The sequence below is a fragment of the Penaeus vannamei genome, chromosome 35, assembly GCF_042767895.1.
Source record: "Penaeus vannamei isolate JL-2024 chromosome 35, ASM4276789v1, whole genome shotgun sequence".
Classification (NCBI taxonomy): Eukaryota; Metazoa; Arthropoda; class Malacostraca; order Decapoda; family Penaeidae; genus Penaeus; species Penaeus vannamei.
This window is the reverse complement of record NC_091583.1, coordinates 2256977-2269476: the sequence shown is the minus strand read 5'-3', so window position 1 is coordinate 2269476 and position 12500 is coordinate 2256977. Positions and strand designations below refer to the sequence as shown.

Sequence of the window (12500 nt, the reverse complement as noted above, 5' to 3'; positions counted from 1 at the left end):
GTGTGTGTGTGTGTGTGTGTGTGTGTATACACACCCATTCGTATGTACCTTTTTAATAATCTTTTCCTTCGAATCCTGACGCTTTTCTCCTTGGCAAACATCCAGACTACCAGCAACTCCGCACGCAAGAGCCGTCAATAGATCTTCTGTTGTTTGTTTATTTCCCGTAGAAGGACCAGTATTTCAGTCCGTTACCCTAGAAGTCGCTCGAGCTCTTGCGATTCCCTGCAGCCGGACGTAAGATTTTGCCTTCCACGGAGGAGCGATTCTGTCACACGTAAAAAAAGAATCTTTCTTATATGTTCTCCTTTTCTTTTGGGTTCATGCACGCGCACACACACACACACACACACACACACACACACACGCACACACACACACACACACATATGCATACGTATGTTTTCTTCTTCTTGTTTTCATTTTCTTTCTCTTACATTCTATGTCATTTTCTATGTCAATATACATCAAATCTTTCGCTGTCCCATAAGCATCTCTATCTTTCCTTTACTTAGGAAAAAAAAATGTATGCTTATTGTTTAAAATGGAACGTATTGGAGGTTGTTTCAAGAGTAATGCAACATGCAGCGTCGGCAATGAATCATGCCTCCCTCTTTAGCTTAGTCGGCTGGAAAGAAATGAGCGAGCTGAACGCCATGCCTCAAAGCGACGAGGATGCTACATCTCTTGACCATTAGTGAATGACGTCACAGCTCTTACGTCATGCCGATGCTCGGGTAGGGATGCCAGTCACGTTTTTATCTTTATTTATTTATGTTCATTTTTTTTTCTTCACTCCACGCATTTCCAGAATGTATGGAGACCCGTACATTTCCACTTTAGTTATTGGCAAGGGTTCGGGGCAAGCGCTCACCTGGCCTTGGCTGGTTTCACCTCGGCGTGCGTGGGCGAGAGCGCGCCCCTTGCCTCCGCCACACCGACAAAGGCGCAGCGAGAACCCTGTAGACTAATGGAAGTCAAACACTTGGCTTTTAGTATGACGGATGTGACCCACGCGCGCCCGTGTTTGTTTTTGTGCTTCTTTCTTGTGAGTCTGTGCACTTTCCTTCACGCTATTGCATTTAGACGTGTGGGCGAGTAAGCACCAGCGCGCGACAAGACCGCACAGCCTCGCTCGCACAAGCCAAGACCCGCAGTAACGGCTCCACATGACTAACCTCTCGCCCCTCTCTCTCTCTCCCCCCGCAGGCCACACCCGCCGGATCAGCATTCCCGAGTGCGTTGAGTTCGACATCACCACCAACGCGTGCCGAGGGTTCTGTGAGTCGTGGTCGGTGCCCTCGGCCTGGCAGACGCTCCTCTATAACCCCCACCAGATCGTAACGTCTATAGGCCAGTGCTGCAACATCATGGACACCGAAGATGTGAGGCTCTGCTCTTTTGCTTTGTCACTGCTTGATGGAGTGCAGCTGCAGTGGATGAGTTAGTGGATGTGAGCTCTGGGCGAGTGGGGTTCAGAAGGAGAGGGGGAGAGAAGCAAGAAACGGGGTTGTGGGAACCAGAGGTGTTGTTTGCTTTTCAAATGAAAATCCTACAAAAAAACAAACAAGCAAATAAACTTTAGGGTTTATATAAGTAAATAAGGTAGTACTGTTATAATTACATAAATTCTGTTTACCCAGCGCTCGCCTGTTTCCGAATTCATGCGTTTTGAGCCCTTAATTAATACTGTTTCTCCAGCAGGCGACAAACGGACACTCAAGTTCAATATGACAGTCATAATAGCCAGATATAATGTTTCTAAGATGAAATAAAATCTTGGAATTGTTATGGTGGAAATACTTGAAGTTTCATGATTATCATTTGCCTGTTATAAATCTGGTAACATGAAAAAATATCCAGTGTTTTTCTCACACAGTTCAATAAACACGAACCCTGAAGCCAATGATCCAGTGAGCGACTTTTGAATATCAAATCGGAAAACAAACCAGCTGATTATGCAGATAAAACGTGTAGCAAACCTGTTCGACGGTAAATTCTAAATCCTTCTTCTCTGTCTGTATGTCTGTCTCTCTTTCTGTTTGTCTCTGTTAGTCCGTTTCCCAGCCTTTTTTCTCTCTATCTACCACTCTCCTTCCCCACCCACCTTTCCTCCCCCCCACCTCTTTCTCTCTCTCTCTCTGTCTGTCTCTCTCTCTCTCTCGCTCCCTGTTTGTTTGTTAGTCCGTTTGTCTGTTCTCTCTCTCTCTCTCTCCGTCCCTCCTCACTCCCTTCATCCCTTCTCTTTCTCTCTTTCTCTCTCCTCCCTCTCCCTTCTCTCCTTCTCCCTTCTCCCCCCCCTCTCTCTCACTCTCTCTCTCTCTATCTCTCCTCTCTCCCCCTTCTTCCCCCCCTCTCTCTCTCATCACACACTCACTCACCCACTCTCCCCTCCCCCCCCCCTCTCTCTCTTTCCTCCCCCCTCTCTCATCTCTATCACACACACTCACTCACTCACTCACTTTCCCCTCTCCCCCCTCCTCCTCTCTGTCTTTCCCATTTTTCTTTCTTTCTCTCTCTCTCCCTCCCCCCTCTCTCTCCCTCTTTCCCTCCCTCCCTCCCCCTCTCTCTCCCTCTTTCCCTCTCCTCCCTCGCCCCTCTCTCTCTCTCCCTCCCTTCCCTCCCTCTCTCTCTCTCTCTCTCCTTCCCTCCTTCCCTCTCTCTCTCTATCTTACCTCCCTCACCTTCCCTCTCTCTCTCCGTCCCTTCCTTCCCTCCCCCTCCCTCTCTCTCTCACTCCTTCCCTCTCTCTCTCTCTCCCTCCTTCCCTCCCCCTCCCTCTCTCTCTCTCTCCCTCCTTCCCTCACCTTCCCTCTCTCACACTCTCCACAAAAAAAAAAGACCAGGAGACGGGGCTGGTCGGAATTTCAACGAGCGAAGTCGATTTTACGTGTTTTGTATTCGTGGCGTCCTCCTCTGCCCGTCCGCTGGCATCTGGACCACGAACAATCCCCGATGCTTTTCCATCTATTTATTTGAATTAATACAAATTAATACTGTTTCCAATTACGACTGATATCCTCTGCACTGACATCGCCTGATTTGATGGATATTGAATTTCATTTAAAAAGATTAAAGAAGCTGCCGTTATACCTTAGCGAAGATGGTTCAAACGTCTTCCATGATGTTTTCTTCAGTTTGATTTCTTTACAAGAGATTAAGACGGAGCCCGGGAGAAGCAACACCTCAGATCCCGAGAGAGGATCGTCAAAGGGCAAAACGTTTCTGAACGTTTTTAATCTTCGCTTGTGTTTGAAACAACGTTCGGGTGACTCCCCACCGCGCGTTTTTCTTTTTCGCTCTCTCTCTTTGTTTGTCTCTGGCTCTGTTCCTTTTCTATCTCGTCTCTCTCTCTCTCTCTCTATTTCTCTCCCTCTCCCATTTTCTCTCTCTTTCACCCTCTCTCTCTCCGAACCTCCCCCCTCTCTCTCTCCTAACCTCTTCTCTCTCTCTCTATTTCTCTCCCTCTCCCATTTCTCTCTCACCCTCTATCTCTCTCCGAACCTCCCCCCTCTCTCTCTCCTTCCCTCTTCTCTCTCTCTCTCTCTCTCTCTCTATCCATCTCTCCCTCTCTCATTTTCTCTCTCTTTCACCCTCTCTCTCTCCGAATCTCCCCCTCTCTCTCTCTCTCTCTCTCCCTCCTCTTCTCTCTCTCTCTCTCCCTCTCCTTCTCTCCCTCCCTCTCTCTCTCTCCCTCCCTCTCTCTCTCTCTCTCTCTCTCTCTCTCTCTCTCTCTCTCTCTCTCTCTCTCTCTCTCTCTCTCTCTCTCTCTCTCTCTCTCCCTCCCTCTCTCCCTCTCTCTCTCTCTCTCTCCCCCCCTCCCTCCCTCCCCCTCTCTCTCTCTCTCTCTCTCTCTCTCTCTCTCTCTCTCTCTCTCTCTCCCTCCCTCCTCTCTCTCTCCCTCCCTCCCTCCCTCCCTCCCTCCCTCTCTCCCCCTCTCTCTCCTCCCTCCCTCCCTCCCTCTCCCCCCTCTCTCCCTCCCTCCCTCCCTCCTCCCTCCCTCCCTCCTCTCTCTCTCCCTCCCTCCCTCCCTCCCTCCCTCTCTCACCCCCTTCTCTCCCTCCCTCCCTCTCTCTCTCCCTCCCTCCCTCCCTCCCTCCCTCCTCTCCCTCCCTCCCTCTCCCCTCCCTCCCCCTCTCTCTCTCTCTCTCCTTCCCCCTCTCCCTCCCTCCTCCTCTCCCTCCCTCCCTCCCCCTCTCTCTCCTCTCCTCCCCCTCTCTCTCTCCCTCCCTCTCTCTCCCTCCCACCTCCCTCCCTCCTCCCTCTCTCTCCCCTCCTTCCCTCCCCTCCCTCCCTCTCTCCCTCCCTCCCTCCCTCTCTCTCCCTCCCTCCCTCCCTCCCTCCCTCCCTCCCTCTCTCTCAGTGACTATGGAAATCCCTCCCTTTCTCCCACCTCCCATCCTCTCTCCCTCCTCCCTCAAAATCCCAATATCACCCGACCCTCCCTCCCCCCTCGTCCCTCCCTCCTTATTCCCTCCCTCCCTCTTTCTCCCTCCCTCCAAGGATTCCCTCCCTCCCTCCCTCCCTCCCCTGATTAATTTTGAAAGAAATTCAGACTTGGCTGTTGGTGTTCCCTCTCTCTCCCTCCCTCTTTGTGTTTGTGTCAACCCTCCTGAAATGTGAACGTTTGTAAAGCCATCAGTTCCCAAACTCAAATAACAATATCACACGACCATGATGGACTGTGTGTCCTTGTGTGTGTGTGTGTGAACTGTTTGATGTGTCATCAAGTGTGTGTGTGTGTTCATCAAATGGAGTTTCTGATTAATTTTGCAAAGAAATTCAGACTTGGTCAAGTTGGTGTGTGTGTTCGTGTGTGTGTATGTTTGTGTGTGTGGGTGTGGGTGTGTTTGTGTTTGTTTGTTTGTGTTTGTGTGTGTGTGTTTGTGTTTGCGTGTGTGTGGGTGTGTGTGTGTCTTTGTGTTTGTTTACTTGTGTATGTGTGTGTGTTCGTGTGTTTGTCTGTGTGTGTGTGTGTGTGTGTTTTGCTTGTGTATGTGTGTTTGTCTGTGTGTGTGTGTGTTTGTGTTTGTGTTTGTTTGTTTGTTTGCTTGTGTATGTGCGTGTGTTCGCGTGTGCGTGTGTGTGTGTGTGTGTATGTGTGTGTGTGTGTTCGCGTGTGAGTGTGTGTGTTTGATACCTCACGGGGATATGCGAAAGTGAGTTTGGAGTAATGCCGAATGAATAAGAAAAGAAAGGAAAAAAAAACAAGCGTACGAAAGAACACAAAAAATACGTGAAAAAAAGAAGTGAGACGAGAACTAAACAAACGCAAGAGCTTTTCTCACGAGTCGTCAAGTCGTCAATGTGCTTCGTGTCAGCTGTCCACGCGCGCTCTCGAACCCAATCAAATTTCCCGCCAACGCTGCTGGGACGACTGAGCTCGGGCTTGAGTCCACGTCGCCTTCGTCAGTGCCTTCGCAGCGACACTTTGGGGAGGGACTCTTCTTGCGCTGTGCGGGCGGAGGAAGGCGACCCTCTCCCCCACGGACCCCCTGAAACCCCCTATCTCTCTCACCCCCCCCCCCTTCTCTCTTTCTCTCTATTTTTTTCTCTCTGTCTCCCCCTCTTTCTTCTCTTTGTTTCTCTCTTTCTTTCTCTGTCTGTCTTGTCTGTCTGTCTGTCTCCCACCTCTCTCTTTCCCTTTATTTCTTTCTTTCTGTCTGTCTTGTCTGTCTGTCTGTCTGTCTGTCTCTCTCTCTTCTCTCTCTCTCTCTCTCTCTCTCTCTCTCTCTCTCTCTCTCTCTCTCTCTCTCTCTCCCTCTCTCTCTCTCTCTCCTCTCTCTCTCTCTCTCTCTCTCTCTCTCTCTCTCTCTGTCTCTCTCTCTCTCTCTCTCTCTCTCTTTCTCTCTCTCGCTCTTTTTTTTTTTTTTTTTTTTTTTTCCAAGTCCTTCCTAGTCTCCTGCGTGTATACTCTTTTTCTGAGGAATGCTAATCAGTCTAAGAGTTTTAAAGATTGGATTTGCTGGCTTTATGCGAGGAAGTGCGAGAGGAAATTTATTTTTGAAGTTTTAGTTTAGCGAGAGCTCACGGGGCGCCAAGATAAAAGAACACGAAGTAAGTTCGTTACAGAAGGACTTGGGGGGTGGGGTGGGGTGGGGCCGGAGGTTGCAACTGAAGTGCCTAAGAAGATTTGGGGTGGGTGGGTGGGTGGGGGGAGGGGAGGTTGTGCAATTTCCCTGAAGTACTTTAAGAAGACTTGGGTGTGGGTGGGGGTGGGGTGGGGGGTAGGGGAAGGGTTTGTGCACTTCGAAGTACTTAAGAAGATTTGGGGTGGGGTGGGGTGGGGTGGGGGGGAAGGGGGAGGTTGTGCACTTCGAAGTACCTCAGAAAAACAAGATAGAGATGAATCGTAAAAAAAAAAAAAAAAAAAAAAAAAAAAATGCGGTTAATGATGACGATTATCACAGAAATAACGATTTTTTTTTTTAATGGTGATTAGATATAGTTCAGCATAAGCTAAAAATGCTTTTGGTATACTGTACTTGAAAGCAAGGTCAGTGGAACAGGATAAGGACTAAGTCGAGGGCAATTGCTGTGATTCTGGAACAACACTCATGACGATGATGACTGCCGCAGAAATGACAAATGGAAATCTTTTACTTCGACTGAATGTAGAGCGAATATGTACCAGTCATGCCTTACTGAAATGAACAAATCGCCAACATTATATACAACCATTTTGAGCCAAAACTTCAAGCAATTAATATTCCTAAGCCCTTGTTTGCTCGCTGAGTGAGTAAACAGCTACTTTGTCTTCATTTTACACTTTCGCTGAAGAATATTCACAAGAGGTTGGCACTAGAATTATACAGTAACAGGAACTCTCAAAAAAGTCCTCGTTATATTGTGACAAATGAATGAATAATTAAATATATAGAAAACTGAATAATACATGGAACTTTGTAAACGTTCAAAGGTCCTGTAAATCAAATTATCTCAGATGGACACAGAATATTCACAAAGGTTCTCAGTAGAATATGCATGACCCGGAACACTCCAAAAAACTAAATTGTAATAGATAAATAAATAAAAAAAGTAAATTAATTGATAACAAATGAAGCTTTGCAAACCCTCGACGATACTGTAAATCAGACTCCCTCGGATTAAATAAGACTGCAATAGCCTCCAAATTGCCCTCCTGGAAATTAGTGCCCGGTTAGTACACAGCCTAATGGTTCAGGAGCCATCCATCAAGGGAGAGATCGTGCAACTAAAACCTGCAATTGACGTTCCCGGAAGACTTGCAAGAGAGAGAAACACCTGACTTGCAAGAGAAACAGCTGACTTGCAAGAGAAACACCTGACTTGCAAGAGGAACACCTCACTTGCAAGAGGAACACCTCACTTGCAAGAGAAACACCTCACTTGCAAGAGAAACACCTGACTTGCAAGAGAAACACCTCACTTGTGCAAGAGAAACACCTGACTTGCAAGAGAAACACCTCACTTGCAAGAGAAACACCTGACTTGCAAGAGAAACACCTGACTTGCAAGAGGAACACCTCACTTGCAAGAGAAACACCTGACTTGGAAGAGAAACACCTCACTTGCAAGAGAAACACCTCACTTGCAAGAGAAACACCTGACTTGCAAGAGAAACACCTGACTTGGAAGAGAAACACCTCACTTGCAAGAGAAACACCTGACTTGCAAGAGAAACACCTGACTTGGAAGAGAAACACCTCACTTGCAAGAGAAACACCTCACTTGCAAGAGAAACACCTCACTTGCAAGAGAAACACCTCACTTGCAAGAGAAACACCTGACTTGCAAGAGAAACACCTGACTTGCAAGAGAAACACCTGACTTGCAAGAGAAACACCTGACTTGCAAGAGAAACACCTGACTTGCAAGAGAAACACCTGACTTGCAAGAAACACCACTAAAAGAGAAACACCTCACTTGCAAGAGAAACACCTCACTTGCAAGAGAAACACCTCACTTGCAAGAGAAACACCTCACTTGCAAGAGAAACACCTCACTTGCAAGAGAAACACCTGACTTGCAAGAGAAACACCTGACTTGCAAGAGAAACACCTCACTTGCAAGAGAAACACCTCACTTGCAAGAGAAACACCTCACTTGCAAGAGAAACACCTCACTTGCAAGAGAAACACCTGACTTGCAAGAGAAACACCTCACTTGCAAGAGAAACACCTGACTTGCAAGAGAAACACCTGACTTGCAAGAGAAACACCTCACTTGCAAGAGAAACACCTGACTTGCAAGAGAAACACCTCACTTGCAAGAGAAACACCTCACTTGCAAGAGAAACACCTCACTTGCAAGAGAAACACCTGACTTGCAAGAGAAACACCTGACTTGCAAGAAAGAGAAGCACCTCACTTGCAAGAGAAACACCTCACTTGCAAGAGAAACACCTGACTTGCAAGAGAAACACCTCACTTGCAAGAGAAACACCTGACTTGCAAGAGAAACACCTCACTTGCAAAGAGGAAACACCTCTGACTTGGCAAGAGAAACACCTCACTTGCAAGAGAAACACCTCACTTCTGGGTAAGAGAACACCTGACTTGCAAGAGCAACACCACCTTGCAAGAGGGGCAAACACCTGACTTGCAAGAGAAACACCTATCACTTGCAAGAGAAACACCTCACTTGCAAGAGAAACACCTCACTTCTGCAAGAGAAACACCTCACTTGCAAGAGAAACACCCCTAATCAAAGAGAACACTCACCAGCAGAACACCTGACTTGCAAGAGAAACACCCTCACTTGCAGAGAGAAACACCTCACTTGCAAGTGGAAACACCTCTACTCTGCAAGAGAAACACCTCACTTGCAAGAGAAACACCTCACTTGCAAGAGAAACACCCCACTCAAGTGAAGAACATCTCACTTGCAAAGAAGAACACTCAATTTCAAAGAGAAACACCTCACTTGCAAGAGAAACACCACCATAGAAATGACTCCTCACTTGCAAGAGAAACACCTCACTTGCAAGAGAGAAACACTACTGACTTGCAAGAGAAACACCTGACTTGCAAGAGAGAACACCTGATGACTTGCAAGAGAGAAACACCTGACTTGCAAGAGAAACACCCTGACTTGCAAGAGAAACACCCTGACTTGCAAGAGAAACACCCTCACTTGCAAGAGGAGAAACACCTCACTTGCAAGAAGAAACACCCTGACTTGCAAGAGAAACACCTCACTTGCCAAGAGAAGTACACCTGACTTGCAAGAGAAACTACCTCACTTGCAAGAGAAACACCTCACTTGCAAGAGAGAAACACCTCACTTGCAAGAGAATATTCTGACGGTAAGAGAAACACCTCACTTGCAAGAGAAAACACCTGACTTGCAAGAGAAACAATGGATCAAAAGAGAACACCACTGGTAAGAGAAACACCTCACTTGCAAGAGAAACACCCTACTGCAAGAGAAACACTCTCTACTTGCAATAGGAACACCTCATCAAAGAGAAACACCTGACTTGCAAGAATAATTCCCACCTGGTAAGAGAATAATCTCACTTGCAAGGAGAGAACACCCCTCACTTGCAAGAGAAACACCTGACATAAAGAGAAACAATCTCACTGCAAGAGAAACACCTCATTTGGGAAGAGAAACACCTCACTTGCAAGAGAAAAACACTCACTTGGTAATAGAATGATCTCACCTAAGAGAAACAATTCTGACTTGCAAGAGAAACACCTGACTCTGCAAGAGAAACACCCACTTGCAGAGAAGCACCCCACATGCAAGAGAGTCAGAATTAACTTGCAAGAGGAACACCTGACTTGGAAAGAGGAACACTCAGACTTCATGAACACCCCTACTGGGTGTGAGAAACACCTCACTTGCAAGAGAAATAAGACCTCACTGTGCCAGAAACACCTCACTTTGGTAAGAGAAGACCTCACTTGGGCAAGAGAAACACCTGACTTGCAAGAGAAACACCTCCACTTGCAGAAGAAACACTCTCACTGCAAGAGAAATGACCCACCTAAAAGAAACACCTTCACTGTAGAGAAGACCCCACTGCAAGAGAAACACCTCACTGCAAGAGAAATAGACTCTCACTAAAAGACAAACACCTCACTTGCAAGAGAATGGCCCTCACTTGTAAGAAGAAACACCACTGACTTACCCAAGAGAAACACCTGACTTGCAAGAGAAACACCCTCACTTGCAAGAGAATGACCTCACCAGAAGAGAAACACCTCACTTGTAAGAGAGCCACCTCACTCTAAAAGGAAGAGAAACACCTGACTTGCAAGAGAAACACTCCTCACTTGCAAGAGAGAGAAACACCTCACGGCAAGAGAGAGAAAGATCAATGCAAGAGAGAGAAACACCTCACTTGGTAAGAGAACACCTGACTTGCAAGAGAAACACCTGACTTGCAAGAGAAACACCTCACTTGCAAGAGAAACACCTGACTTGCAAGAGAAACACCTGACTTGCAAGAGAAACCCCTCACTTGCAAGAGAAACACTTGACTTGCAAGAGAAACACCTCACTTGCAAGAGAGAGAAACACCTCACTTGCAAGAGAGAGAAACACCTCACTTGCAAGAGAAACACCTCACTTGCAAGAGAGAGAAACACCTCACTTGCAAGAGAAACACCTCACTTGCAAGAGAGAGAAACACCTCACTTGCAAGAGAGAGAAACACCTCACTTGCAATAGAGAGAAACACCTCACTTGCAAGAGAGAGAAACACCTCACTTGCAAGAGAAACACCTCACTTGCAAGAGAAACACCTGACGCAAGAGAAACATCTTTTAAATTACGATTTCCTGACTAATTCCTTTCCGTATTGCACGAATATTTGTTCACTTAGTAACAGTTAACACTTAGAAGGATGTCTAGGCCTTTGTTCACACACGAAAGAGAAGATAAACAGGCCAAGGAAACTGAAGCCTGAATGACATTATTATTATTTTTTTTTTTTTATTTCAGTCGAGGAAAATGAGCTGAAGGGTGAAATTCAGGTGGAAATCATTTCACAGAAAGCTCTTACGGTTTTTTCTCTCTTTCGTCGCGTTCCCCTCATTAGCCGGGAAGCTTTCAGACTTGCGGGAAGAAATGCATTCGGGAAAATGTGCAAAAAGACTGATAGTTGTGATAATGATGATGGTAATGAATAGTGAAGATAGATACTGTAATAATAATAGATAATAGTGAAGACAGATAATAATGAAGATAGATAATAGTGAAGATAGATAATGGTAATGAATAGTGAAGATAGATACTATGATAATAATAGATAATAGTGAAGATAGATAATAATGAAGATAGATAATAGTGAAGATAGATAATGGTAATGAATAGTGAAGATAGATACTATAATAATAATAGATAATAGTGAAGATAGATAATAATGAAGATAGATAACAGTGAAGATAGATAATGGTAATGAATAGTGAAGATAGATATGAAGATAGGGATAGTGAAGATGATGATGAAGATGATGACTGTAATAATCATAGTGATAATGAAAATGATACTAATAGTGAGGATAATTCTAATACTATTCTCTTCTCATTATTTCTATTGGTAAGAGTGCTCATACTGCTAAAGAAGATAGTAATGATGAATAGGACAATGGAAATGACAATAATGATAATGAGAGCGTGGATAATAATATATAATAATAATAATAATAATAATAATAATAATAATAATAATAATAATAATAATAATAATAATAATAATAATAATAATGATAATAATGATATTAATAATAATAATAATAATGATAAATAATAATAATAATTAAATGATAATACTAATGATTAGATATAAATACATAATAAATAATAAAAAAAAAATATTATAATGATTATAAATTAACATGATGATGATAACACGAGGAACAATGATAATATGAAAATAAAAAAACAACCATTAACAATAAGGATAATAGTAATAATGATAATACGAATAAAAATGTAAAAGCAGCTGTACTGATGATGATAATAATAACAGTAATTATATAAGGTCATAATCAAAGAAGTAATTAAGAATGATAGGAGCGAGAATGAAAATGAAGAAAGTCATGATCATTAAGATTACAATGATATTTAACCATGGTGATAGTAATTTCAAAAAATAATTACATTTATGAAAAGGTAACAAGACCAATGGTACAGACAGCAAAACAAATTCAAAATGTAATAAAATTTTAAAAAAATATATAAAAACCAATAAACGCCATTTTCATCGTTGCATATTTGGGTCAAGCGAGTAAAAAAAGATTCCACACAAAGCCTTCTGTAAATTTAATTTGTCATCGTTGAGTTCAGGAATTGTAATGGAAATTTACACATGAACAGAATATGTGTCATCATCATCATAATCATAATCAATTCATCATTATTATACCATTGTTATTACCGTCATCATTATTATCATAATAAAGATGATGGTAACAATGATACGATAGTGATAACAATGATGATAAACATGAAAATTATAAAGATTATTATTTTAATAATAATAATCATTATTATCATCTTTACTATTAT

General features: G+C 44.1%; 1 protein-coding gene across 1 annotated transcript in view; it reads left to right on the top strand.

The window, feature by feature from the left end:
• Positions 1-12500, top strand: part of Gpa2 (Glycoprotein hormone alpha 2) — a 140341-nt gene that overhangs the window by 122221 nt on the left and 5620 nt on the right. Inside the window, exon 3 of the mRNA XM_070113964.1 lies at positions 1210-1385. Coding sequence (XP_069970065.1) covers positions 1210-1385 — 176 coding nt within the window. The remainder of the gene's footprint in view (positions 1-1209; positions 1386-12500) is intronic.